General features: G+C 21.0%; 7 protein-coding genes and 1 long non-coding RNA gene across 13 annotated transcripts; 4 read left to right on the plus strand and 4 right to left on the minus strand.

The window, feature by feature from the left end:
* Window positions 1-69: 69 nt before the first annotated feature.
* LOC114578157 (uncharacterized) lies at window positions 70-1,220 on the minus strand. Its single transcript, XR_003698839.2, has 2 exons — window positions 909-1,220; window positions 70-731 (listed from the first exon to the last, which is right to left on the minus strand). It is a non-coding gene; the product is annotated as an uncharacterized LOC114578157 (long non-coding RNA).
* Window positions 1,221-1,336: 116 nt separating this feature from the next.
* On the plus strand, window positions 1,337-6,594 carry LOC108003032 (inositol-3-phosphate synthase 1-B). 4 transcript variants are annotated; one of them, XM_017065094.3, is made up of 8 exons: window positions 2,907-3,047; window positions 4,108-4,271; window positions 4,347-4,519; window positions 4,602-4,869; window positions 4,945-5,199; window positions 5,321-5,563; window positions 5,636-5,744; window positions 5,814-6,594. In XM_017065094.3, the coding sequence occupies exons 3-8, from the start codon at window positions 4,410-4,412 to the stop codon at window positions 6,191-6,193; spliced, it is 1,365 nt and encodes a 454-aa protein (XP_016920583.1). In that variant the 5' UTR covers window positions 2,907-3,047; window positions 4,108-4,271; window positions 4,347-4,409; the 3' UTR covers window positions 6,194-6,594. The 4 variants fall into 4 exon arrangements, with proteins under 4 accessions (XP_016920582.1, XP_016920583.1, XP_061936377.1 ...); XM_062080393.1 differs by lacking the exon at window positions 2,907-3,047 and adding an exon at window positions 3,782-3,928; XM_017065093.3 differs by lacking the exon at window positions 4,108-4,271 and having other exon boundaries at window positions 1,337-3,047.
* Window positions 6,595-7,210: 616 nt separating this feature from the next.
* LOC114578155 (uncharacterized) lies at window positions 7,211-8,361 on the plus strand. Its single transcript, XM_028669306.2, has 3 exons — window positions 7,211-7,609; window positions 7,855-8,086; window positions 8,238-8,361. The coding sequence occupies exons 1-3, from the start codon at window positions 7,404-7,406 to the stop codon at window positions 8,298-8,300; spliced, it is 501 nt and encodes a 166-aa protein (XP_028525107.2). The 5' UTR covers window positions 7,211-7,403; the 3' UTR covers window positions 8,301-8,361.
* A 516-nt stretch (window positions 8,362-8,877) lies between these two features.
* Window positions 8,878-10,856, plus strand: LOC108003035 (uncharacterized). Its single transcript, XM_062080398.1, has 3 exons — window positions 8,878-9,191; window positions 9,951-10,107; window positions 10,335-10,856. Exons 1-3 carry the CDS (start codon window positions 9,145-9,147, stop codon window positions 10,539-10,541), a joined length of 411 nt encoding a protein of 136 aa, XP_061936382.1. The 5' UTR covers window positions 8,878-9,144; the 3' UTR covers window positions 10,542-10,856.
* Window positions 10,857-11,066: 210 nt separating this feature from the next.
* LOC108003034 (uncharacterized) lies at window positions 11,067-14,187 on the minus strand. The gene is made up of 3 exons (XM_062080397.1): window positions 14,046-14,187; window positions 13,452-13,521; window positions 11,067-12,598 (listed from the first exon to the last, which is right to left on the minus strand). Exons 2-3 carry the CDS (start codon window positions 13,476-13,478, stop codon window positions 11,324-11,326), a joined length of 1,302 nt encoding a protein of 433 aa, XP_061936381.1. The 5' UTR covers window positions 13,479-13,521; window positions 14,046-14,187; the 3' UTR covers window positions 11,067-11,323.
* A 309-nt stretch (window positions 14,188-14,496) lies between these two features.
* LOC133666775 (DNA helicase MCM8-like) lies at window positions 14,497-21,127 on the minus strand. Its single transcript, XM_062080395.1, has 14 exons — window positions 20,851-21,127; window positions 19,390-19,530; window positions 18,992-19,233; window positions 18,764-18,896; window positions 18,432-18,682; window positions 18,187-18,291; window positions 16,803-16,946; window positions 16,498-16,717; window positions 16,257-16,420; window positions 15,903-16,115; window positions 15,688-15,812; window positions 15,396-15,618; window positions 15,179-15,316; window positions 14,497-15,107 (listed from the first exon to the last, which is right to left on the minus strand). Exons 1-14 carry the CDS (start codon window positions 20,930-20,932, stop codon window positions 14,910-14,912), a joined length of 2,379 nt encoding a protein of 792 aa, XP_061936379.1. The 5' UTR covers window positions 20,933-21,127; the 3' UTR covers window positions 14,497-14,909.
* Window positions 21,128-21,339: 212 nt separating this feature from the next.
* On the plus strand, window positions 21,340-23,541 carry LOC108003014 (cyclin-dependent kinase 20). Of its 3 annotated transcripts, none has more exons than XM_017065056.3 (6): window positions 21,340-21,543; window positions 21,879-22,101; window positions 22,274-22,462; window positions 22,565-22,801; window positions 22,880-23,107; window positions 23,175-23,541. In XM_017065056.3, the coding sequence occupies exons 2-6, from the start codon at window positions 21,916-21,918 to the stop codon at window positions 23,328-23,330; spliced, it is 996 nt and encodes a 331-aa protein (XP_016920545.1). In that variant the 5' UTR covers window positions 21,340-21,543; window positions 21,879-21,915; the 3' UTR covers window positions 23,331-23,541. The 3 variants fall into 3 exon arrangements, with proteins under 3 accessions (XP_016920545.1, XP_028525140.1, XP_028525141.1); XM_028669339.2 differs by having other exon boundaries at window positions 21,355-21,543; window positions 22,880-23,102; XM_028669340.2 differs by having other exon boundaries at window positions 21,355-21,543; window positions 22,880-23,060.
* LOC108003008 (large ribosomal subunit protein mL37) lies at window positions 23,420-26,228 on the minus strand. Its single transcript, XM_017065046.3, has 7 exons — window positions 25,979-26,228; window positions 25,525-25,716; window positions 25,086-25,292; window positions 24,837-24,956; window positions 24,553-24,659; window positions 24,073-24,255; window positions 23,420-24,001 (listed from the first exon to the last, which is right to left on the minus strand). The coding sequence occupies exons 2-7, from the start codon at window positions 25,704-25,706 to the stop codon at window positions 23,580-23,582; spliced, it is 1,221 nt and encodes a 406-aa protein (XP_016920535.1). The 5' UTR covers window positions 25,707-25,716; window positions 25,979-26,228; the 3' UTR covers window positions 23,420-23,579.
* Between the last annotated feature and the right edge of the window lie 13 nt (window positions 26,229-26,241).

Consider the following 26,241-nt stretch of genomic DNA (forward strand, 5'->3'; position numbering starts at 1 on the left):
AACTATTATTAAAAAATATTTTACATGAGATATTAATGATATTAATTGTAAAATAAATTATAAATTAAATTTGTTTAAAGATTGTATAATTTTTATTATAAGAAAAAATTGCTTGTGAAATTTTAAAAAATGAAAGGGCATGGAACTTCAAAGTATTAGTTGGTAATAGCTATTAAGTTAACATATACATATATAATGATAAACGTTCCCACAGACCAATTCTACTTCAATTTAGTTTAAGTATTGGACAGAGTTCAACTATCACTCTTTATGAATAATAGCCTAAACTGTTGGTTAAATTCCATTTAATCCTTTTTGATTAAAGTTTACATAATATTATTTAGGAATTTATTTTACAGTGTGCTGAATATTATAAAAAATTAAATATAAAATAAAATATATAAAATATAAGCCTGATTTTATATTTCTTTTATATACTATTCTATGTAGATGCCATATGTACATATATATATTATATATATATATATAATAAATAAATATATACATATATATATATATTATATATAAAATACATAAATATTATTTTTTTATATCTAATATTTATTCAATTACAATATTATTAAATTTTACAAATTTTTTTTTTCATATGGCGAGAAATAAAGAAAATATTTTGTTAAAATTTCATAAGTATGATTATACTACTGCAATAGATGTGTGGCGTCAGTAGATTGTTATCGATGTTATGTTCTGAATATCGATCCGGAATACTTCTGGTCATACGATATTAAACGTATGAAAAAAAACGGTGCAAAGTAACGTTATTTGTTATTTAATAGTAGGATTTTGTGTGGGCTTTGAAGTTTGTATACATGTGTATGTATGTGTGTGTGTGTTGCGTGTGTATGAGTGGGTGGGTGAGTGGTTGTGTGTATATAATGTATACATACATAATGTATATATATTATCGATAATGATGCTCATTTCTTGGGATGAAAGCAAAACGACTCGTATATAACGTTGAGTCGGATAAAATCAGCCTTTGTAAACAGATTATAGTTCATAATCGGTCGTCAAGGGTCGTCTTACGAATGGCCTGGCAACATAATTCTTCCATTACGAAAGTTCCAGAGGCACCGAGTGCCAATTGATTGAAACAATCTATGCATTCCAGCTACACGTGATGTAATTGAGCAGTTCACAGACCGGCTAACAATGATAATTTAAAACACAAAATGTATTAATACGTTATTTCATAGATCTATTCATATATATACATATATATATATATATATATATATATATATTTATATATATATATATATACATATTAATATATTATAGGAAATATTTATCATAAATTTTAAATCCCATTATCTTATTTCTTATTTCTTATAGTTAATAAAATATTACAATATTAATAAAATTATATATAGAAAATAAATATATTAGGAATATGACAAATAATATGACAAATAAATGAAAATTTTATAAGATAAGAATAATTAATATTTTAATGTAATATAAATAATTTTTATATAAATATTTATAATGAAGATGATAATATTGTTCAATATGTAATGAATAATTTTATAATAATATTATATATAATATAATAAAATATATTATAAAATTTTTATAAATTTTAAATTTCTTTAATTTCTTTTTTTAACAATTACAATTATTAAAAAATCAAAATTTAATAAATATTACTAATAAAATTATTAATAAAAATATTAATAGATAATAATTATTAATAAAATATTATTAATAAATAAAAAAAATTAAAATATTATTATTAAATAAAAAAAATTTAAATATAATTTTATCTAATAAAATTATTAATATTATAATGTATTAATATTATATGTAAATATCTAATGTTTTTTAAAATTAAATATGATTATAATAATTAAATTGTTTTATATATGAAATATATTCATATTTATCAATTTATCAATAAATTATTAATTGTTAGTAATTATTTTAATTCAAATTTTTACTAAATTCAGAAAGTATTTGATTAATTATTCAAAAATATAAATAACTTTTAATTTTCAATTTATATTTTATTAACATATTGTAAAAATAACTAAATTTTAAATTTTAAAAAAATATTTAATTATTTGAATCTTTTTCGAATATCGATTCGCATAAATTTTATCATTTTATTTCATTTCGTAAAATTTTTTGATAAATTTATAGAAAATATTTTTTATATCCTATAAATTATTTCTATATTATAATAGATTCAATACTAATAAAACATTATTTAAATAACATTTTCGAAAGTTTTATATCACAGTTTTATACACACAATGTACAAATAATACAAATTCGATTGAATCTAGAATCTAAAACAAGATTGAATAAAAAAAGAAAGCAAAGAAACTGGAAAAAAATACATACATATGCACAAATATTGAAATGTTGGTATACATTCAGAAGATAAGGTTAAAACAGGATATGCCTGTAAGGTGGTATAAGAAAAAAATAAGAAAGAAGAGAAATAAGAAGTTGCAAACGAAGCATATGTTTAGTTTATGTTAGATCAGTTAGCTTGATAAAAACCGGGCAGTAATCAAATATAATGGGTTCCATTTAATCGGGGGTGGAAGGGGCGACCGCGCCGTTTCTTTTAAAGCGCATGCTTGCGAGTCTTCTCGACATTTACGTTTCAGCTACGAACGCGACGTCGAATATTCACTTACTAATATCATTTACCTCTACTTTAGCCATTAATTTTTTTTTATATTTTTTTATATTGTGAAATATTACCTCATAAGATTATACTTATTATTAATTTATATATCTTTTAAATCTAAAATATAATATTATTACAATCCAAAATTTAATCAATTTATAATAATTCTTGAACCTAATATTTCTGTGGAAGTATATTTTTTGTGGAAAAATTTTTTATAAAACTAATTCAAAACTGTTATTATTGGTGTAAAAATTTAATAACAAGCAAAATGGCTTTGAAAATTCGCGTTCAATCACCGAAGGTAAAATACACAGAAGATTGTATTGAAGCACAGTACGAGTATCAAACAACGAACGTTACAGAAGACGATACAAAATATACGGTAAGCATACCAAGAATGTTCTTTTTTTCTGTAAATTTTCCTTTTCGATTTAAAATACCATTTAAATTGTTTTCTATTATTACATTTATTAAATTATAAAATATTATAGGAAAAATATTGATTAAAAGAAAATATTTTTTTATACTTTTTATCCAATAATAAACTGATCATTGAGCACGCGCGCAATATATAGCATACACATAATATATACAGGCAGTAATGTTTAACAAATTTTTAATTGAAAAAATTATAATCAAAATGCTTTAATCTTGAATAAAAAGAATTATATTTACTAAAAATATTTCAATAATTTTAATTTTTCATACTTGTTCTTTTCCTTCATAAAAAAATAAATATAATTAAAAATATAAAAATATAATTTCCAAATTATTAAAATTTATTTGTAAGAAAATTTTATGCTAAAATATTATATAATATTGATATAAAATATAAAATTATGAAAAAATTAATTAATTTAATAATATTCATTTGTATCAAATGATAAGAATTGTAATAAGAAGAATTTTGAAAATTCCCGCTCGTAATGATACATAGATTTTTTATTGTTTCATAAATTGCAGTTCTTATCAGTAAAGTATTATTTAATTATAAAAACATTAATTATATATTTTATATATAAAAATAATAGTATTTAAGATTTAAAAAAAAACTTATTTCTCTTTTTTAGAGAAAAAAAAAAAAGATTTAAATACTTTAGATTTATTAGATTTATTTAAAGATTTTAAAATGTTTCTTTATTTGTGAAGAAATTTTTTTCTTCAAATTTATGGGTTATATTATAAATTTTATATAATTTGTGTAAAAATTGTATTTAAATATATATATAAATTATAACGTAATATGATCATGAAATATAAATGGTAACGATTATTATTATTAAATAAATTAAATATGTTCATATACAAGTTTTTTATTAGAAAAAATATTGATATTTAATTTAATCATACATTTAATAATACATTTAAGGTTGGAAGGCTTTTTTAGAAAAACTGTATAAATATTCAATTTTCAGATTTTGTACTTAAAAATTTTTTTTTAGGGGAAAGGAACAAATATATTAAAAAAATGAACAGCTGCTCAAACGCTATGATTTTAATTTTGGAAATGAATTTTTCAATTTTTGAAAAAAAATAAAGGTTCCTGTATTGTACACCATTGTGTAGCATAAAAAACCTTGGATACAAATATTAACAATTATTACGCGTAATATTATTTACTTTAAACACTTGAAAATAATATAATTACAGAATATAAACATATATATATATATTGTAATAGGTGACACCTGTATCAACAAAGCTATTAATTAGAACACAACTGAAAGTTCCAAAACTTGGATTAATGTTAGTAGGATGGGGTGGAAATAATGGCACAACTATTACTGCAGCATTATTAGCAAACAAACTTAAGTTGACATGGGACACAAAGAATGGCATTCAAAAAGCAAATTGGTAATTATAATCATTTGATAATATTATATTTTAAAATTTTTTGAATTTAATTATTTATATAAAACTTTTATCTAAATTTCAGGTATGGTTCTTTAATTCAAGCATCCACTATCAGATTAGGCAAAGGAAACAAAGAAGATATATATGTTCCCATGTCTTGGATGCTTCCAATGGTAAATCCAGATGATATTCAAATTGATGGTTGGGATATTTCAGACATGAATTTAGCTGATGCTATGCAACGTGCAAAAGTTTTGAATATTAATTTACAAAAACAATTAATAGAACATATGATGCATATGAAACCAAGAAAAAGCATATATTATGCAGATTTTATTGCTGCTAATCAAGTAAATAATGTTTATAAATATATTTGAAAAAAACAATTAACAAAAAATCCATATTATATTTTTAAATCCTTTTAGGAAAAAAGAGCAAATAATGTTATTTTGGGTACAAAATTTGAACAATTAGAACAAATTAGAAAAGACATTGCAGAATTTAAAACTTCAAATAAGTTGGACCAAGTAATTATATTATGGACTGCTAACACTGAACGATTTTCTGAGATCATTCCAGGTGTAAATGATACAGCAGAAAATTTATTAAATGCTATTAAAAAAAGTCATTCAGAAGTTAGTCCCAGTACAGTTTTTGCTGTAGCAGCTGCTTTAGAAGGAGTAAGTAAAATTGTTTTTATAAAATAAATATATTATTCTTATTCATAATAATAAATAAAATTTATTGATATTATATTATTGTTTGTTATTGTTTGTTGTTGTTACTATGTTATTGTTTTAGTGTACATATATTAATGGATCTCCTCAAAATACTTTTGTACCAGGAGCAATAGAATTAGCAGAAAAACATAAAACATTTATTGGTGGTGATGATTTTAAATCTGGCCAAACAAAATTAAAATCTGTGCTTGTAGATTTTTTAGTTTCAGCTGGTATTAAACCAGTATCAATTGTTAGTTATAATCATCTTGGAAATAATGATGGGTATAATTTATCTGCTCCTCAACAATTTCGATCAAAAGAGGTAATATATCAAAAAATAAAAATATAATTTTAATATGATTTATATTTGTAATATTTCTATTTCTGTTTTCAGATTTCAAAAAGCAATGTCGTGGATGATATGGTACAATCAAATAAAATTCTTTATCAATCTGGAGAAAAACCAGATCATTGTGTTGTTATTAAATATGTTCCATATGTTGGTATGTGAAAAAGAATATATATATCAAATATTATAGAACATAGAGTATTATTATTTTATTTCTTATTAGGTGATAGCAAACGGGCGATGGATGAATACACATCAGAAATATTACTGGGAGGACATAATACAATTGTAGTACATAATACATGTGAAGATTCTTTATTGGCAAGTCCAATTATTTTGGATTTAGTTTTGTTAGCAGAAATTTGCTCAAGAATTACTTTCAAAATAGCAGATACAAAAGATGAGTTTATTGGATTTCATAGTGTCCTATCCATACTTTCATATCTCTGCAAAGCACCATTAGTACCACGAGGAACGCCGATTGTAAATGCATTATTCAGACAACGAGCTGCAATTGAAAACATTTTAAGAGCATGTCTTGCATTGCCACCTGAAAATAATATGTTACTTGAACACAAAGTTAATTTCAAAAATCAATTATGAATTTAAGAAAAAAACATGTGTTTTAAACTAAGGGTATTATTTGCAAAAAAGGAACGAACAGTATTATTAAAGAATAATTTTAAAAACAGTAAAAAATTAAATATTTTAGAATTTGTATTGTTTACAAGATGAAATTTGTTAGTGTTTGAAAATCACTTTCATATTTCCTCATTTATCGTTACGAAATTTATATTATTAGCTATAAATAAATATTATTATTTAATGAGAGATATCATAAAATTATTATACAGTATTTGATGTGTGAGAATGTTGTTTATTAGATTTCATAACATTTTATAAGATACAATTGTGATATATTTTTTTAAACATGACAAATTAAAAATATATATTTTTACAGTAAATAATATTTTGAACAATAAAAAATTATTTTCCAATCAAAATGGAGAGAGAGTTTAATTTTATATGTAAAACTTAATTTAGTTTCATATAAAAAATTCCTGTAACTTACTGTATAGTTCCTTATATTTTTTGTTTAACATTTAATTTAAAGTTTGATCTCATTGTCTGAAAGATGTGTTTTTTTGAATAACAATATATATAAAAAGAATAAAAAATGTTGATGTGAATTTGAAAATACCCTTATCTTTGTTATCGTTTATAAATAAAAATGTTGTCAATAATACCTTTAATATTTATACATACATATATATATATAATATATATATATTATATATATATATATATAATATTTATATATTACGCATTTAAAAATAAATAATTATAAAAAATATTTATTATTTATTTATTTCAATTTAATTTGTTAGAAGTCGAAATTTTTTATGTTTTAATAATCCTTAATAATTCCGTAATATCTATATTATGAATTTCAGATATTTGTTATAGATGTTTTTAAGATATCCAATATATCCAAACAATACAAACTATTTAAATATATGTTATCATATTATATATCATATCATGTATATAATATATCATGTTATATTTTAAAAATATTTGTAATAATATTTATTCTTAAATAAATACATAATTTTTCTTTTAAAATAATATCTGTAAGTGTTTTAAAATGTGGAAATTAAATATATTTGTAATATGGTGTGAAATCAAAATTTTATTATTACATGAAGTTTGCAACTATATTTTTTAAATAAAATGAAAGATATATAATGATAATGTAATATTTTGATAAAAAATATTTTTATATAATTTATATAAAAAATTTTTCAAGTTTATGATTTATTATATTAATTTCATTATTTTCAATTATATATTATTAATAATAGTCAAGATGCAAAACGATTATAATCTTTGTAAATTTTCAAAATATAAGAGTACTGCAGGAGAAACAATGGGAAATTGGGGATTTTCTAACAGAATTTCAAATTCCGGTCAAGAACTTAAACGTTTAAGATGTCTATTTAACAAAATGGATTCTATGTAAGAAATAATTTTATTCTTATATTAATTATATTTTATATTATCTAATTTTAATTTTATATTACATTACATATTAAAAATAGATTATAAATAATAATCTATTATAATAATAGTTTAAATTCATATTTATATTAGATAACAATATAAAAATATAAAATTTAATTTTATAATATAATTAAATTTAAATTATAAAATTTAATATTTATTTTAAAAATATTTTCTTATGGCATTATTGAAATTTTCAGGAGAACTACAAAACCAATGATGTGTGTAAAATATAATTATTTATATGATCCAGAAGCATGGGGTACAAAACCTAGTCCTGAAGAGTGTAAACCAATTTGGATGACTTTTCCTATGAGACGACCTCTTATTACGTATAGTTCTACTGCTACTATATTATTAACTTCAAATTTAAATGAGATTGGAACAGATTTGCTTTATCCTATTCCAGGTCGAAGTTATGTATTACAGGGTGTATGTAAAAATTTTTAAGAATATTTAACTATAGCTATTACTTATACTTAATTAAATATTGAAATATTATTCTCGAGAAAATATAAATATTTTAAAACTGTTTTTAATACTATTTTCTATTTTTTAAATTAAAACTTTTTTTTTCCAATAGACAGATAAATGGTATCGATGTAGACAATGCAATGTACCATGTCCTACGCCTCGATGTAATTAATAGCAGATATTTATTCAAAACTAATAATAATGTATATACAAATAAAATATATACAATATTAGTTTTTGTATTTTTATTTCTTTATATAAATTTGTGTATATATGTATATATAATATATATATATTATATATATATATTAAATATTAAATTATTAAACAATTTTTGAATAGTTTTAAAATACGATTTAATTTTAAAATGTAAATTTGATTATTTTTTTATCTACACATTTTTTATATACATAATAATGTATATAATATAATATGCACATCCAAAAATTAATATATATATTAATTTAAATTAATCACAATTGACTATGATAATCTATAACTATGATAAAATATAACTATAACTATGATAATCATTATTTTAATTATTTATTATTATAATTAATAAATTTATATTGTTTAAATTCATTAATTTTATATACTTTTTAAACTAAACTTTTAACTGTACTTCATACATATGCATTATAATATAGATAATAATTCTGTAATAGATAATACACAAAATATTATTTAAAAAAATACGAATACTTTATAATATATTATAATTTATATATATTTTTCATTTTGTAAATTTAAGAAAAAAATTACATTTGTTTTAAGTCAACTTTGAAATTTGTAAAAAATTGATTAGTATTGCTCATTTCAAGAATATTAACATATATTAATGTAGATCGCAACAAAATGCGATCGTTAGAAAATTTATTGTGAAATTTATCAATCCATTTTTTTTCTTCCAAATTACAAAATTTTAGTTTATAATTAAAAAAATTTTATATGATAAATTAACAGTTCCATTAATTGTGCTATATTTTTATTAAATATTTTAAAATTGAAACATAATGCAAACTACAACAATTTGTAAAGTAAAAGCAACACCGTCAATATGGTTAGTTTATATATATGTTAGAATATTTACATGTATAATAAAATATGTATTTAAATATTAAAATAATTTTATATATTTTATATAATCATTATTATCGTATTTATGTTACATATTTATATATTTTTTATATTAAATATACTTAGGAAAAGAATTAATTTTTTATAATAAAGAAAATTATAAATAAATTTATAAATAATAATGGTTTAAGCAAAAATGTAATAGTAATAATATGATGAGTATCTTTTCTTCTCTTATTTTTATAAGTCTTAACACTTATTTTTAAAACTTAACACTTCTTCTCTTATAAAACATGTTATTTTATTATTACTATTTTAATTATTTTAATCATTTTTTTACATTATTTATTTTAATTGTGTTATTTTTCCTTTGTTAATTTTTTTATTTTCTTTGCTTTCATTTTTCTTTATATTTCTAATATTTATATATAATTTTTTTCATGTATCATTTGAAAGAAATTAATTAAATATCTAACAGATAAATATCTAAACAGATTTGTATAAAATTTTTTTATTTATAGAAAAACTACTTTAATTTGTTTTCGTTGAATTACCATTTTTAAAATTTTTTTAGACCTTTAGACTAATCATTCAACCTATTTTTTTTATTTTTTTTAATAATTTTATTAAAAATGAAATTATATATATATAAATAAATAATATATATACATATATAATATAATTATATACATAAATAAAATCATTTTTTTAAAAATGAAATTAATTTTTATATATTTAATAGTTTTCGTCCCAAAAGTACCATATCAGGACAACAGAAATGCGATCAAGAAAAGTCGCCAGTTATATCAGCATTTCTCATGATCCCATTTGAAGAAAAAATACATCACAGAACAAAAGTATCAAGTACTTATAATATAAAAAGTAAAAAAATTTCGAAGGTAAATTGTAATCAATCTATATTATGAAATTTAAAAATAAGGTTTTTTTAAAGATGATATTTTACTTTATTTATTTATATATAGTTTTATTATATATATATAATATATATAATATATATATATATATATTTTATATAAATTATATAAAATTATATAAAATAATATAATAATATAATAACATATAAATATACATATAATTATATGTTGAAAATTAATTTTTATTTTAGCCTACAAATGGCTTAAAATTTCCTGAAATGCGAAATGGTATTTTATTTACAAGATGTCATTGTGTACATAGAGATGGTCTTCAAGATTCTTGTCCATTAAGTCAATGTCAACAGGAATCTAATTGTTTGGTCAAGCCATGGCCTAAGTGTCCACCAGCAAAATATTTGCAATCTCGACATCCAGAACAGTATCCACCGTTCAAATAATGTGAGATGCCAGATATAATAGCGTATATATACAATACACATTACACATGAACAAATATCGATTTAGAGAAACAAAATTTAATTTTAAATAATTTATGGTAGAACATTTAAAAGATACAATTATTATTTTTGATCATATATTATTTTTTAATTAAAATATAATAAAAATGGTAAAACAATTTATTTATTGTCTATATCATTCTATTTAAAATAAAGTGACAAAAGTCCTCGAAAAGCGCAGCTGTAAAAATATATTATATCCAAATTTTAATTAATGAAAAAAAAATTTATTATCTCAGAGAAAATAATATTTTATATATATTATGTCTTATTCCATGTATATTTTTTAAATATTAATTAATGTATAATTATTAAAATTAAATTTTCATTTTTATTTTTCTAATTTAATTTTAATAATCTTAAATTCAAATAAAAATTAATAAATATATATATATATATATACACATGAAATACATATGCATATATAGATAATAGAAGATATATATATATAAATATTTTGAAATATATTTTTATATAAAATTTTTATTTTTTATTTGTTTCGTGGCATAACATTATAAAAACATCTTCAATTTAACAAATAACATTGTTGACAGAAGATATGAAACATATATAATAAAATAAATTTGTAACAAAATGAAAAATGCACAGACTAAAGAATCTAATCAATAACCAATATAATAACTGGTAAATAAATTCTGTTATGAAAAGATTGGTACATATAGAAAAAAACATATTGATGGATATATACTGAAACATTTTGTTTAACACGGTGACGGGCACACTGATAAACATGGTGATGGACATAGCGTAAGACATGGTGGTGCACATGGTGAACACGGTTGGCATGGTGGACATGGTGGACATGGTAAACATGGTGGACATGGCGAACAAGGTGGACATGGCAAACATGGTGGGCATGGTGAACATGGAGAACATGGTGAACATGGTGGACATGGCGAACATGGTAAACATGGTAAACATGGTAAACATGGCGAACACGGTGGTGGACATTTTGGTGGACATGGAGGCGGACACGGAGGTGGACACGGTGGTGGACACGGTGGTGGGCACGCTGATATACATGGTGGTAAACACGGTGGTGGACATGGGGGACATGGTGGTGGACATGGTGGTGGACACGGCGGTGGACATGATGGTGGACATGGCGGTAAACATGGTAAACACGGTGGTAAACATGGTGGTGGACATGGTGGTGGACATGGTGGTGGACACGGTGGTATACATGGTATTACGCATGGTGGCGTGCATGAAGGTGGACATGGTGGTGGACATGGAACACAAATTTTGAAAGTAGCACAAGGAGGTACACAAGAAGTAATACAAGGTGAACAAGGTGGACATGGTGGGCATGGTGGACACGGTGAGCATGGTGGACATGGTGGGCATGATGAACATGGTGGGCATGGTGAACATGGTGGGCATGGTGGGCATGGTGGACATGGTGGACATGGTAAGCATGGTGGACATGGTGGACATGGTGGACATGGTGAACATGGTGAACATGGTGAACATGGTGGACATGGTGGACATGGTGAACACGGGGGGCACGGTAGGCACGGTGGACATGGTGGGCATGGTGGACACGGTGAACATGGTGGACACGGTGGACACGGTGAACATGGTGGACACGGTGAACTTGGTGGACATGGTGAACATGGTAATTCAACGCATATAGGTTTACAAGATTTGCTTGAACATATCGGGGTCACCATGCAACAAGGTTTGTCCGCGCTTGTATTACATACCAATCTACAATATGCAGCAAGAGCAGCTTCCCTTGCTTGATCAGCACAATAAAATTTCTTTAAAGCAACTTCCATATCTCCTAATTCAGTTAATTTCAATAACGCACAACGGCCTGGCATACAAACGGGGTACAATTTCGTCATACATTCTGGTCTACCCATGCACTCCCACATCATACATCTATCTTGTAGCCCATTCCTTTTGATACATTCACATCTATATATAATACTTGTTCGAAAATCATAGCTTTTACATTGTTTAACTGGAATCTGAAATTTAATGTATAAAATTTAATTTCTTATAATTATTACAATAAAAATTAATTTTTTCTTTTCATAACTTTACAAGTTATTTTTAAAATTATTAATTTTTTATATAATAAATTTCTTATATCTTGAATAATATTATAATGAGTGTAACATTGAATAATCGAATTTTTTAATAGTTTGAATATATATAAAAAAATTACATGTTACTTAATTATCGAAATATCAAATTCATATATTTTTTTTTTCTATTATTCGCTTTCAATGTTTTTCTTATTTGCACAATAAATATAAAGATCGTTTGAATGAAAACTGAATATAAATTGCAATTAAATTGACAAAGAACACTATTCTACTGATGATGAAATGTTATAGACTGAATATAAAATGCGATTAAATTGACAAAGAACACTATTCAATTGATGATGGAATTTTATAAAATGAGTGAAAATTACGATTAAATTAACAAAGAACGTTATTCAATTGATCATGGAATCTTATAGACTTTTTAATATAATTTAAAAGAATATATCTACTATCAAATTCATTATAAATTTAAAATGCTATTCATTCATTGATTTGAAAGCTCTATTGTTCTGAAAAATGTTCAATGATACCAAGATCAAAATTTCCGTAATTTCATTTACTAAAATATTTTGAAATGATTTAAAATATAAATAATTATAAGTTTTATATATATTTGATAAATTTTTAATTGTAATTTTTTTGAAAAAAAATTCTCTAATGCAATTCTGATTTTTTATTTTTATCTTATTTTAAATCATATTATTTTTCTGATCTCAAGTTTATAACGCAAATTTTGACTCACGGTATATTTAAACCAATTTATACTTACACAAGGTGCCGCACAAGGTGAACACATAACAGGAGGTGGACATGGTGGCTCATCCCATTCACATGCTTTTCTGTAATAAATGATTTATAAGTTTACTCGTGACTGTAGTTATAAGATTCCCTTACTTTCTTTCCATAGAACTAATTAAACATTTCAATTGAGCTAATAATTCTCGTCTTCTATCGCAATTTGGATTTTTTCCATCGCATGGCATTTTTAACAATGTTTATATTCAAACAACGAAATACAACAAATTTTGATTTTATCCCAGTCTTATAAAAATGATAGAATACGATTTTTTTTACATATTCATTATATTTTTTGCATATTTTTTACCCAATTAATTTATTATTTGGAACATTGCACTGAAATGATTTTATTCTAAAAAAAACGACAATATCATCTGAATATATCTAGTATATAATAAGTGAATGATAATTTTGGATAAACTTCAATTGTTTGATATTCTGTTATCAAAATTTCCGGTTTACAAAAATAATTATAAAAGTAATAATTAAGTAAGAAAAATTTAATAAAAAAAAGAGAAAGAACGTGCAATGTCTTGCGGAGGAAATACTTTATCATGTTGTTCACCTTGTTTCCCATCGCCTGTGGTTCAGTACCAGTTACCATCTTGCCCATCGTGTGTATCTTATCCATGTGTTCCACCAATTTGTGTTGCATGCCCTCCACCATGTAAAATTACCATATGTACGCCACCAGTGCCGTGCGGACCTTGTCCACCGAAATGTATTCCATATTGTCCACCTGCATGTGCTGCAAGATGCCTAACAAGAGCTACAGCACGCTGCCTTTGTCTCTAAATGAATTGTTTCATTAGAAGAATATATTTATATATGCATATATATATATATCATTTTTGTCCGTTCGGCACGAATTTGAAACAATTATATCACATTATAATTTGAATTTCAATAACATGTTTTGTAGTTTTGTTTGTAATGAAACTACAGATAATACACATACATGAAACCATATGCAATTAGGTAAAATGTATAGTGAAATACATAAATTTTTATACGAATTAAATAAGTAACATAAAAACTAATATATTTAATATTGTTTAAAATACATATTATAAAGAGATTTTATTAAACAGATTTTGCAAGGTTACTATTCCTCCTCCACATGTTCCACCACCAAAGATATACGTTCCTAAACGGCCTTGCTGCAGACCCGGTTGTTTTCATGTACCACCACCAAAATGTTGTCTATACATGTATTGGCGTCTTCCATGTAAAGCTGATTGTTTTGAAGTTTAAAATTTTATATGTGATAATATTAAATTTTTTTATTTTATATTATCAACAAATACAAAGTTTAAAGTCAAAAGAAATATTACTATAATATTAATAATTTAAAATTCAACAAACACAGATGTATATAATAAATTTTGTTTCGTGTAAAAATTATCCTTTATATTTTGTATATATTAGATTAAGAAGAAATAAATTTGAATGTATTACTTCCCATTTTTAATAAGATTCCGTTTTCGTTTAATTTCACAAGAAATTCAGAAAAATCATCCATTACAAAATTTTTATTTATCGCAATCTCTTGCAATCTTTTCATAGAAAATATTTGACTTTTATTAGAATTGGTTTCTTTTCTTAATATTTCTATAAACTGTTTAATCTTGAAATAAAGATTACATATTAATAATTATATATATCTTTTATTAAATGGTAAATCTATTATTTACTTACTTTTCCAGTAGTTACATTTTTTGTACCTAAAGATTGATAATTTATAAATTTATCATCAAATGTATGTTGTAAAATTTCTATTACATCCAAAGCATCTCCTTCTGTTGCTTCTGTCCGTAATTCCAATTTTGCTCTAGCCTATTTAAGAACAAGTTTTTTTTTAATTTAATTGAATTTTTAATTTAATTGATTGAAACAAACAATAATTAAAATAAACCTCTGTTAATCGTATCATAGCTTCTAATTGTCTGTTGCAGACAGATAAATCGCTAAATTTATTATTTTTATTTCGTAATTTTAAATAATAATTCTGTAATATTATAGCTGCCTCTTTAGTCAATTTTGGTTTAACATATTGTCGGGCATATGCGATGTATTTTCTGAGAATTGACTGCGGAATGATATTCGGATTTTCGTCTACAGAAAGTCTAAGTTTATCTCTAAAAATGTTTTTAAATAAATAAATTTTATGAATAATAATTATAATTAATTAATATATTTTTAATTACCTTAATGAAAGTTTGGTTGTATCTGATGCATTTATACATTGATATGTATTACTTTGTGTTTTATCAATTGTATTTATATCAGTATGGATGGACATAACGTGTTTACATAATAAATCGTCTATGTGCTATTATGAACAAAAAAAAATATAATATTAAATATACGATTAAAAGTATTTATACGTATTTATACGTCATTATGTATTAAATATTTATACTTTATTTGGCTCATCCAATAATAAAAATATTAAATCAAAACGGGACAAGAGAGGTGCGCTCATTTTTAAGTTTTGCATTACTGTCTTATTTCGATTAAATCGACCACCAATTGGATTAGCAGCTGCAAGAATGGATGTTCTCGTAGGAAGGGAACATATTATTCCTGATTTAGCAATGCTTACACTTTGTTGTTCCATAGCTTCTAATAAAACCTATAATTCATATAATTTATTACATTATCATGAAATAATAAATTATCAAAAATATGTTATTTTATAAAAATTTTATAAAAATGTAAAATTAAAAATTCTTTATTAATTTAATTATTTAAATATTTTTTTTAATAGCTTTACCGCATGTTGTTTACACATTTTATCAAATTCATCAATACAACAACATCCTCTATCTGTTAAAACTAATGCTCCAGGTTCTAAACTAAAATTATTACTCTTATTTTCTTTCGCTAGCGTTATTGTCAAGCCGGATGATGTACTTGAATTTCCGCATACATATACACCTTTAAAAATCATGTTATAAATTCTTTGACGATATGTTTATATGTTAAATAAAAAATTTTTCATTTATTTGTTATACCTTTTGCGGCAATTCGTGCACAGGTTTGTAACATTTGCGATTTTCCAAGGCCAGGATCACCAACGATTAATATATGAATATTTTCTCGTAATTCGGAATGTTCTACATTCCCACCAAATAAACTTAATATTAATCCAGCTTTGACAATTTCATGACCATATATACTTGGACATAAAGAATGTACCAAAAGTGGAAAAATATTTGGTGTATTATATACTTCCTATTAAAATTGATAAAAACATAAATATTTTTAAATAATATGAATTATTCAATTCATTATAAGATATATTAATAATTTTGTATACCTTTATTGCTAAATAATCCTTTATTGACATTTCATTATTCGTAAAATTTTTATTTTGAAGTCTTTGTTTATTGTTAATTATTGTAATAGCTTCCATATATAAAGAAAATGACATTTTATTTCGAATCTTAGTATTATTAGTACCCTACATATGTAATATAATATATCATATTATTTCAAAAATTTTAATATACAAATTAAAATATAAAATATATATATTTTTTTAATAAAAATAAATATAAATTTAATTGTCATTTAATAATAGAAAAAAATATTTAAAAATAAAAATAGAAATAAAAATTTAATTGTTGAAGTCATTCTTAAAAAATTTCAAGATTATCGATATAAGCAAGCAAATATATTGATGTATATTTTGAATATTAAAATGTTACTATATTGATAAAAATAATACAAAAATTAAATTTATTTAAATTTAAAAAAGTTTGATGATGATTTCTTATAGAATCCATATGCCTGTTGATTGCTTATAAAAGTGCTAATTTTTTGAATTAATGAATGTCGCAACCTTCCTTCCATACGTCCTTGAAACATCTTTCTTTAGTGAAGGTGAGGCTTGTATCTGAAGTGACGTAAGATATTCGGAATTTTTTGGAAAGGTCACAGATGAAATTATGGATGAGATTTTTCAGAAGATTTTTTAATTGTAAAAATCAGAAATTTTGATAAATCATATCGCGATTAATCGTTTCTAAATTATTTTTCAGATATATCAATTTTATAATGTTTTCGATTGTTAAAAAAATTAAAATAAAAATTCTAAAGATGCTGATAATTAATGTCTAATATTATTCTATCTAAATTTTTATTCAAAAATGGTCTTCGCGATTGCGTTATAAATATAATGTTTTTTTGTGTGTTTTAAAATTAATTGTTTAAAAAAAAAGAAATTGCAAAATAATATGGGTAATTTCAAGATTTATTAAATGAAATGAAAAAATGTTCTAAATTTCTCTTGAAATTTTTATCAATATTTATCTTTTATTTAAAAATATTTTACTCTATTAATAGAAATAAAGATATAAAATCTATATATTTTTTTCAACGATCTATATATTTTTTTTTATTTACATTGAAATTAATTAATATTAATTTATTATATATCAATATATAATATATCTTCATTTTTTCTCGAAATCTTACAATTCTATGCTGTGGAAAAAAACTTTTGACGCAAATTTCAATTAATTATATAGTAAGGATTATAAGAGAAATAGAATAAAAAAATGGAATCATAACGAAATTTTTTCTGATATAACTTTAAGAATAAATAAAGTAATTATTTTACTTTATTTTACAATTATACATTAATATTTTATATTTATAATTTATTATATATATTTTATTTTATAATTTACTATATTTACCTTTATAATTCCTGTTAAAGTAATATCATCTCCAGGCATACAAATATTAACTAAGTCATCCATTAATTCGATATCAACCATTCTAGGCATATTACCTTTACTATTCTAATGGAAAAAAAAATCATATATCATATAATATATGTATAAAATATATTACTAAAGATATTCGATTTATTTTTATTTATAATTTATAATTTTTATATAATAATATTTATAATTTTTTAATTTATTATAAAGATAAAAACCTGATCATTATTCGAAATTTCTTGTATTTTAATTGTTTGAAATGGAATGCTTTTTATCAATGGTGAATCTAATATCACACGAAATTTAGATACGCCACATAGATTACATTTTTTCGGAATTGTGAAAACTCCCAATGGCTGTTTCATTATTTTTTGCAAATTACATTTACGACAAGCAAATGCTATCCATTGTGCAAGATGCTTCACATGACCTACTCTAATTACACAACCTCTAACAGATACTAATCTTCCTATTAATTAATTACATAAAAACAAATAAAATTAATTACAATAAAAACAAAAATTATTTCTTATAAATATTATATACATACCATAATAATTTGCTTTCAAATTTTGCAAACTTATAATTGGTTCATAATTCAATATTTTTATTCTAACATTGGATAATATATTTATAATATTTACAGAATTCAAATTTTCTCGTGGTATTGTATTTAAAATTTGCTAAAGATATTAAAATTTAATATTTCGTAAATAAAATATATAAAAAAGTTAATATACCTAAGTTAATAAGTTAATAAGTTAATAAGTCAATATACCTGATGTATAGTGAGTTTAAAACAATTTAAGGTATGTAGTGGATTCTCATATATATCTTTCTTGAAGTCAGACCATTCGTTCAAAAAATTTTGATCATTGTATAATTCACACATATCGATAATAAATACTGTTCCATTTTCTAAATTTTCTAATGAAAGTAATGTTAACAATCGTTGATGTCTATTTATAAAATTTTCTATTGTTTGAATTTTTTTAATAGTATCCGAATCATCTTTATATTCTAAATAATGAATTATTTTTTCAAAATTATGTCATTTTTTAATTAATTATTATATGCATATTATATATCAATTTTATTTAATAGTAATTATTTAATAATAGTATTATTAGTATATTAGTATTAATAGTAATTATTTAATAATAGAAGTTAAGTTACCTTCATCATAAAAAAATAATTTCCATCCATAATAAGGAATATTGAAATTTACATAATTATTATGAATATTAATTAAATTATTTATTTCAATAGGATCTAAAGATTTACATATCTTTTCAGTGTTTTGATTATTTTTGTAATCTGTAAATTATTTAATTTACATGTTAAAATAAAAATTTTGATAAATAAAAATTTGATTTGATCCATCAATTTATAAAATTATTATTAATTATAGAAGATAATAATATAATAAATTTTTTTATATAATATTTAAAATATAAAAATTGAATAAATAAAAATATCAATATATAATTGTAATTTTATTATATAAATTTAATATAAATTATCATATGTAAACATCATAAAAATCTATTTATTAATACAATGAATTCATCAATACATATATACATTGTACATACACATATCTACATACACACACACATATATATATACATATATATATATATATATATATATATATATATATATATATATATATATATGAATTCTTAATTTTTATTAATTTATTCAATTATATACATTTTCTAGTTATACTATACAATTTGCATGAATATTATATATATAACATTTTAATAAAATTTTTATAAATTTAAAAAGCATAAATATTTTATAAATATAAAAAACATAAAATTAGATATAAAATCAGTTCTTTATAAGAATTTCAATTTTCTCTATTTTTTTTTAAATGAGAATTACTTTTTTGTAGTATTTAAGTAATGACTAACAATATTTTTATAATTAAAAAAAAAAATATATCGATACTACTTTAAATTAAAGTATTATATAAAGATATTGATATAAAATAAATTACTATAATTATTATATAATATAAAAATATTATATATAAAAATTACTATAATTATTATATATTTTAAATAATTTTTAAAAATAAAAAAATTTATGAGAAAAAGAAAAAAAATAATAAATTAATAATAAATTTTAAAAAATATATATATAAATAAAAAAATAAATAAATAATTTATCAAAACGATGTCGTACTTTTGAAATATTTATAATTTCAGAATCTATACGAATTAAAGATTAAAATTTAAAAAAATAAATAATATAATAATTTAAGAAATTTAAAAAAAATTGCATATTATAATACAATAAAAATATTTTTATATTACAAAGATAATTTTACAAATAACATAAAAAAATAATTAAAAAAAATAAATTTTCGAAATCAAAAAGAAGAAATTCATATATATTAATTTTTTATTAAGTATAAAAAAAAAACTTATATTAAAAAGAAAAGATGATTTCTTCTTTCTATAAAAATAATTCTATGTAATAAAAATAATTCTATGTAAAATATTTAATAAAACTGTATAGTTGAAAATATTTTTTTTCCCAATACTTCAAATTTTATATTTTAAATATCGATAAAAAAACATAATTTATATAAAAAAAAATTTATCAAAATAAATAATATCTTACTGTTACTGTTAGATTTTGTTGATTTCTTTTTATCGAGATACCATTTGTTTTTATAAAAATTTTTTGATTTTTTATTATCCATAATTATAAATATAGCAAATATATTCGTAAAAAACTATTCATTACAAAATACCTAGATGTTTTTTCAATTTTTATTATAATGTCATTAATTGATAACTTAATATTAACACAATATATGATTTATTTCACTTTCAAAATTTATTATTATATAATATATAAATAGAAAACGATTAATATTTTTACTATTTTCATTAATTGTTTACAAAACACTTCATAAAATAATTTCAATAGAAGTTAGGTTAAACAAATATTTCTCTAGAAATATTTCTCACTAAAATTTTAGATATTCACTACTTAGTTACTTATTTATTTCATTCGATAAGTCGTATCCACAAATATAAATAAAATCACATATCAAAATCTAGGGAAATTAAATCAATTTATGAATTGTTATTGAACCTGATTTTTCTAGAATTTATTAGAATTTAGTCACGTGATTTTATTTACATCCAATTCTATCGTTCAATAGTTCAATGAGATATATATTTAATAATAACAAAACAATTGTTTCTATAGTTACAAATACTCCTTTAATCTTATTATAATTTAATATATTTAATATATTTCTATAAAAAATCTTGTAATCAATTAGTAAAATAAAAGTATATGACGGTAATAAATATTGTGTTCAGTTATTTATATATCATATTAGTAAATTTTGAAAATGAAGCATATATTATATTAATATTAAGTTACCAATTAACGAAATTTTTATAAAAATTAATAAGAAAATATTTCGATATTTATTCTTTTATTAAATTAATATTTATTCTTTTATGAAATCTAAAAATTTTAAAAAATATTTCTTTACTTATAATTTAATTATTCATTGCGTAAAAAGAAAATATGAAAAAAGAAAATTTTCCTTGTTAAACATCAAATGATTAATATATTAAAAAACAAAAAAATAAAAATTATTTATATCTAAAAAAAAATTATTATTTCAGCATTATTATTTAATTTTAATTTATAAATATCTTAAATATGGATAGATATATAATCACAGGAAAAATTGGAAAAGGAGCACAAGGTGTTGTTTTAAAAGCACATGATTTGGAAACAGAAAAAAATGTTGCATTAAAAAAATTATTCTTAAAAAATATTGACAATGGTATATCTACATCTATCATTAGAGAAATAAAAATTTTGCAACAATTAAAACATCTCAATGTATGTTTATTTTAATTATTATATTATTGTTAATAATAATTTAATTAAAACATTAATATTGTTAATAAACTTTATTCTATAATATATTCATTAATTTATTAATATTTTTTTAAAAAATTTTTGTATTAATATAGAAATAAGAAAATTTTAAAAAAAGATTTATTTATTACAGATTATAGAGTTATTAGATGCTTTTCCTGCTGGTTTAGATTTTATAATGGTCTTTGAATATATGCCAACAGGATTATGGGAAATAATAAAAGATAATGATATATTATTAACTCCAGTTCAAATAAAAATTTATATAAAGATGATTTTAGAGGGCATTGCATATATACATGAAAAAAATATAATACATAGAGTAAATAATAAATATTTATTATATAAATTAAAATAATTAGAATTTTCTTTTTTATATTTAAAATCCTATTAAATTATAATAAAAATATTAAAATATTTTTAGGATCTAAAACCTGCTAATTTATTAATAAATGAGAAAGGTATTCTAAAAATTGCTGATTTTGGCTTAGGGAGATTATTGTGGAAAAATGTAACAAAACCATATTCACATCAAATTGCCACTAGATGGTACAGAGCACCTGAATTGTTATATGGTGCACGATATTATACATCAGCTATTGATATGTGGTCTATTGGTTGTATTTTTGGTGAATTACTTAATAAATCTCCATTATTTCCTGTAAGATGTAAAATATTTCTATATTTTATTTTTTCTATTATATTTTTAAGATTAAATTAATTAATATTAAACTTACAGGGTGAAACAGATATTGAGCAGTTAGCAATTGTTTTAAAATATTTAGGTTCACCTACATCAGAAACTTGGCCAGATTTAAGTATATTACCTGATTATAACAAGATTACATTTCCATATCATAAAGGAATAAGTTGGGAAAAAATTATTGAGGATTCTGAACCAGAAGCTATTGATTTAATTAGTAAAATACTTATTTATAATTCATCAAAACGCTTATCAGCTAGTGAAGTATGTTATATTAAAATAACTAGCAATTAAAGTATAACAATAACAATTAAACATTTTTTTATTTCAGGCACTACGTCATATATACTTTCATGTCAAACCTTATACTTCTTCAAAATATTTGATAAAACCACAAACTAATCATCGTTATCAAATAAGACAGAAAGAAATTAATACAAACATCCAACCTACTATACTATTTAAAAATCTATTAAGTATCACATAATAAATATTTAATTTAATAAAAAATATATAGAAATGCATATTATATATAAATAAAAACCTAAAAAGAAGAAAAAACTAAGTTTCACTATATTTTATATGTGCAATGTAAAACAATGATGTATTTATAAATAAATTTACAAATTTTTATAACTTTTAAATTAACATATAATGATATAAATATTTTTAACTAATAAATTAATATAAAAATATAAGTATGAACAATGTTTATTATAAATAATTCTTTATTATTTTATTTATTTTTATAAAATGCAAAAAATCTTTTAAAAACATCACTATTATAATCTTTAAGACAAGGCTGTCCCTTTTCATATTGAGCTTCTTTATATAATTTTATTGATGGTTCTGACCACCAAAAATTTTTTATTCCTTCTTTATTACCAATATCTAAGGTATTAAGTTGATATACAGAGAAATGAAAATTTTGTCCATCTGACTGAATACATTGCACAACAATAGGTTCAGGTAATATTTTCACATTTAATCCAAATCTTTGTTGTGCACAAGTTGCTGCTACAGTAAATGATTTTATCATAGAACGTGCATGAATTTGATCTTCTGTGACTGGCATTTCAGTTAAATTTCTAACTTCTTCTGGATTATAATTTATAAAAATAGTATGAACATTCATAAATGGTGATTCCATAATAATTGCTATAATATTAATATATATTTTTAAATTTTCTAATTATAATGTAGAAATATTATATCAAATTTCTACTTACGATATAGATTTTCATTATCAAAAATATTTAATTTAGATAAACCAATGGTATAATGTAATGGATAAATATCAGGTAAATCAAATTCAATATTCATATTCACATCTTCTATTGGTGTCAAAGGTATTAAAGATGTCATCATTATGTCCATTTTTAAAGAAAATTTTATGAAATAATTTTCTTTTTCTAAAAGATAAATTATCAATAAACGATTATTATATTACTGGAGTATTATATTAGAAATAATATATTATATTAGAGACATATTAGAAATAATTAGAAATATATATTAGAAATAATAATATAGAAAATTATATATATATATCAAAATATGCAAAATTTTCCTGAATTTTTATTAAAGTTTTAAATACTAAAATTGAAAATTATAATAACAATATATAAATATGAATGTCTCAACATACAAAAACATATTTCTTAATATAAACAAATTAATGTTACTTATTTCTTCAATAATTCACATACCTAAACATATAGATGAAAGTCCATCATGCACTATTGATTTGTTTTGTGCATCATTTAATCCACATAATGATTCACAAAGTTGTAAAAACTTTTTTGATAAATTATGCCTACAATATATATATCACTTTGAAATTAAAATTAAAAAAATATAAACTCAATGTAATTTTATATATAGAAACTTATTATTGTTATATATTATTGATTTATATTATTAATATAATATATATATATATATTTATAGTCATAATTCGCTATATGTATAATAAAAATTAAATGATATTTACATTTTTCTTGTAGCAGTTATGCCATATACTCTTGGAAATACCCAAGCAGGTCGATCAGGATCCTTTAATCGTGGTAATTTTATTTGCTGTGTATCATATATTACAGATGTATAAATAAATCTGAATAAAATGATTTTTAAAATGAATTAGTATTTATACATATCAATTATATTATTTATATATATCAATTATAATTTGAATAAAATTATAAAACAATATTATATGTTTAATATAATCTTTATATAATACCTTTTCAATAAATTATTTATATTATCTGGAATTTCAGTAATTAAATTTTGTATTTTTTTTGGCAATTCATCATTGATTTTTAATGTTTTTGTTAATAAACATGCTTGTGGCACTCCTTCTTGTAAAACATTATGATCTTCAAATATCAAATATTTTTTATCTTCCAATTTAAGATTTATATTATTGAATTTAATTGAATTTTCAATTCTAATATAAAAAAAATAAATAACATTATATGTTATAAATCTTAATTTATTAATTAATTTCATTATTATTATAAATTTATTAATTTCATTATTAAAAATTAAAAAAGTTATGATAAATTTATGAACTTCAAATAAGATTATTAAATTTATTTTTTTTTATTATAAAAATTAGTAAATAAATATTAAAACTATCAATATTAAAGCTATAATATAAAATAAAAAAAGAATATTACATTTTGCGTTTATATTGACTTTGTTCTAATATAAATTTGGTAGCATCTTCAATTGGAAAATTCATAGATCTTAAAATATTTTCTGCTTTAGTCATTAATATAGATCTCTCTCGTTGATGCTGCCATAAATATCTCACTGCTTTACCTATATGATGTTTATATAAAAATTGTGTGAATTTCATTATAATTTACCTAAAAAAAGAATTTAATTAAATAACAATTAAAATTCTGCTCTTTAAAAATATTTTACATTATTTTTTTATATCATTTATATCATTTATATATCTTATTAATATTATTATTAGGTTAAGTAACACTTATTTTTCTAAGATAAAAAATATATATTGTATTATAATTATTCAGTATCACTTTCAAAATCTTTTTAATTAAAAAATATTAATTTTAAATTTATATTAATTTTATTTTAATTATTTTTATATATAATAATATTTACTTCGTAAAATCTTGATTACAGTTAATATGACATATTATACAATATTCTACACAAATTATATATGAAAATTATAATTCTAATAAGAATTAGTATTAATAAAATATGTATATATTATATGCATATATGTTTTATTAGAAATATCAGATTATCAAATAAATAATTTTAGAAAGATCAATTTTTTAAAAGAAAGTTATTATTGCAATACTATAAGACTCTCAATACTAGCAAAAACGATGTTGCCAAGTTAACTATCATAGTTATTT

Source organism: Apis cerana, linkage group LG10, assembly GCF_029169275.1.
Source record: "Apis cerana isolate GH-2021 linkage group LG10, AcerK_1.0, whole genome shotgun sequence".
NCBI classification, from domain to species: domain Eukaryota; kingdom Metazoa; phylum Arthropoda; class Insecta; order Hymenoptera; family Apidae; genus Apis; species Apis cerana.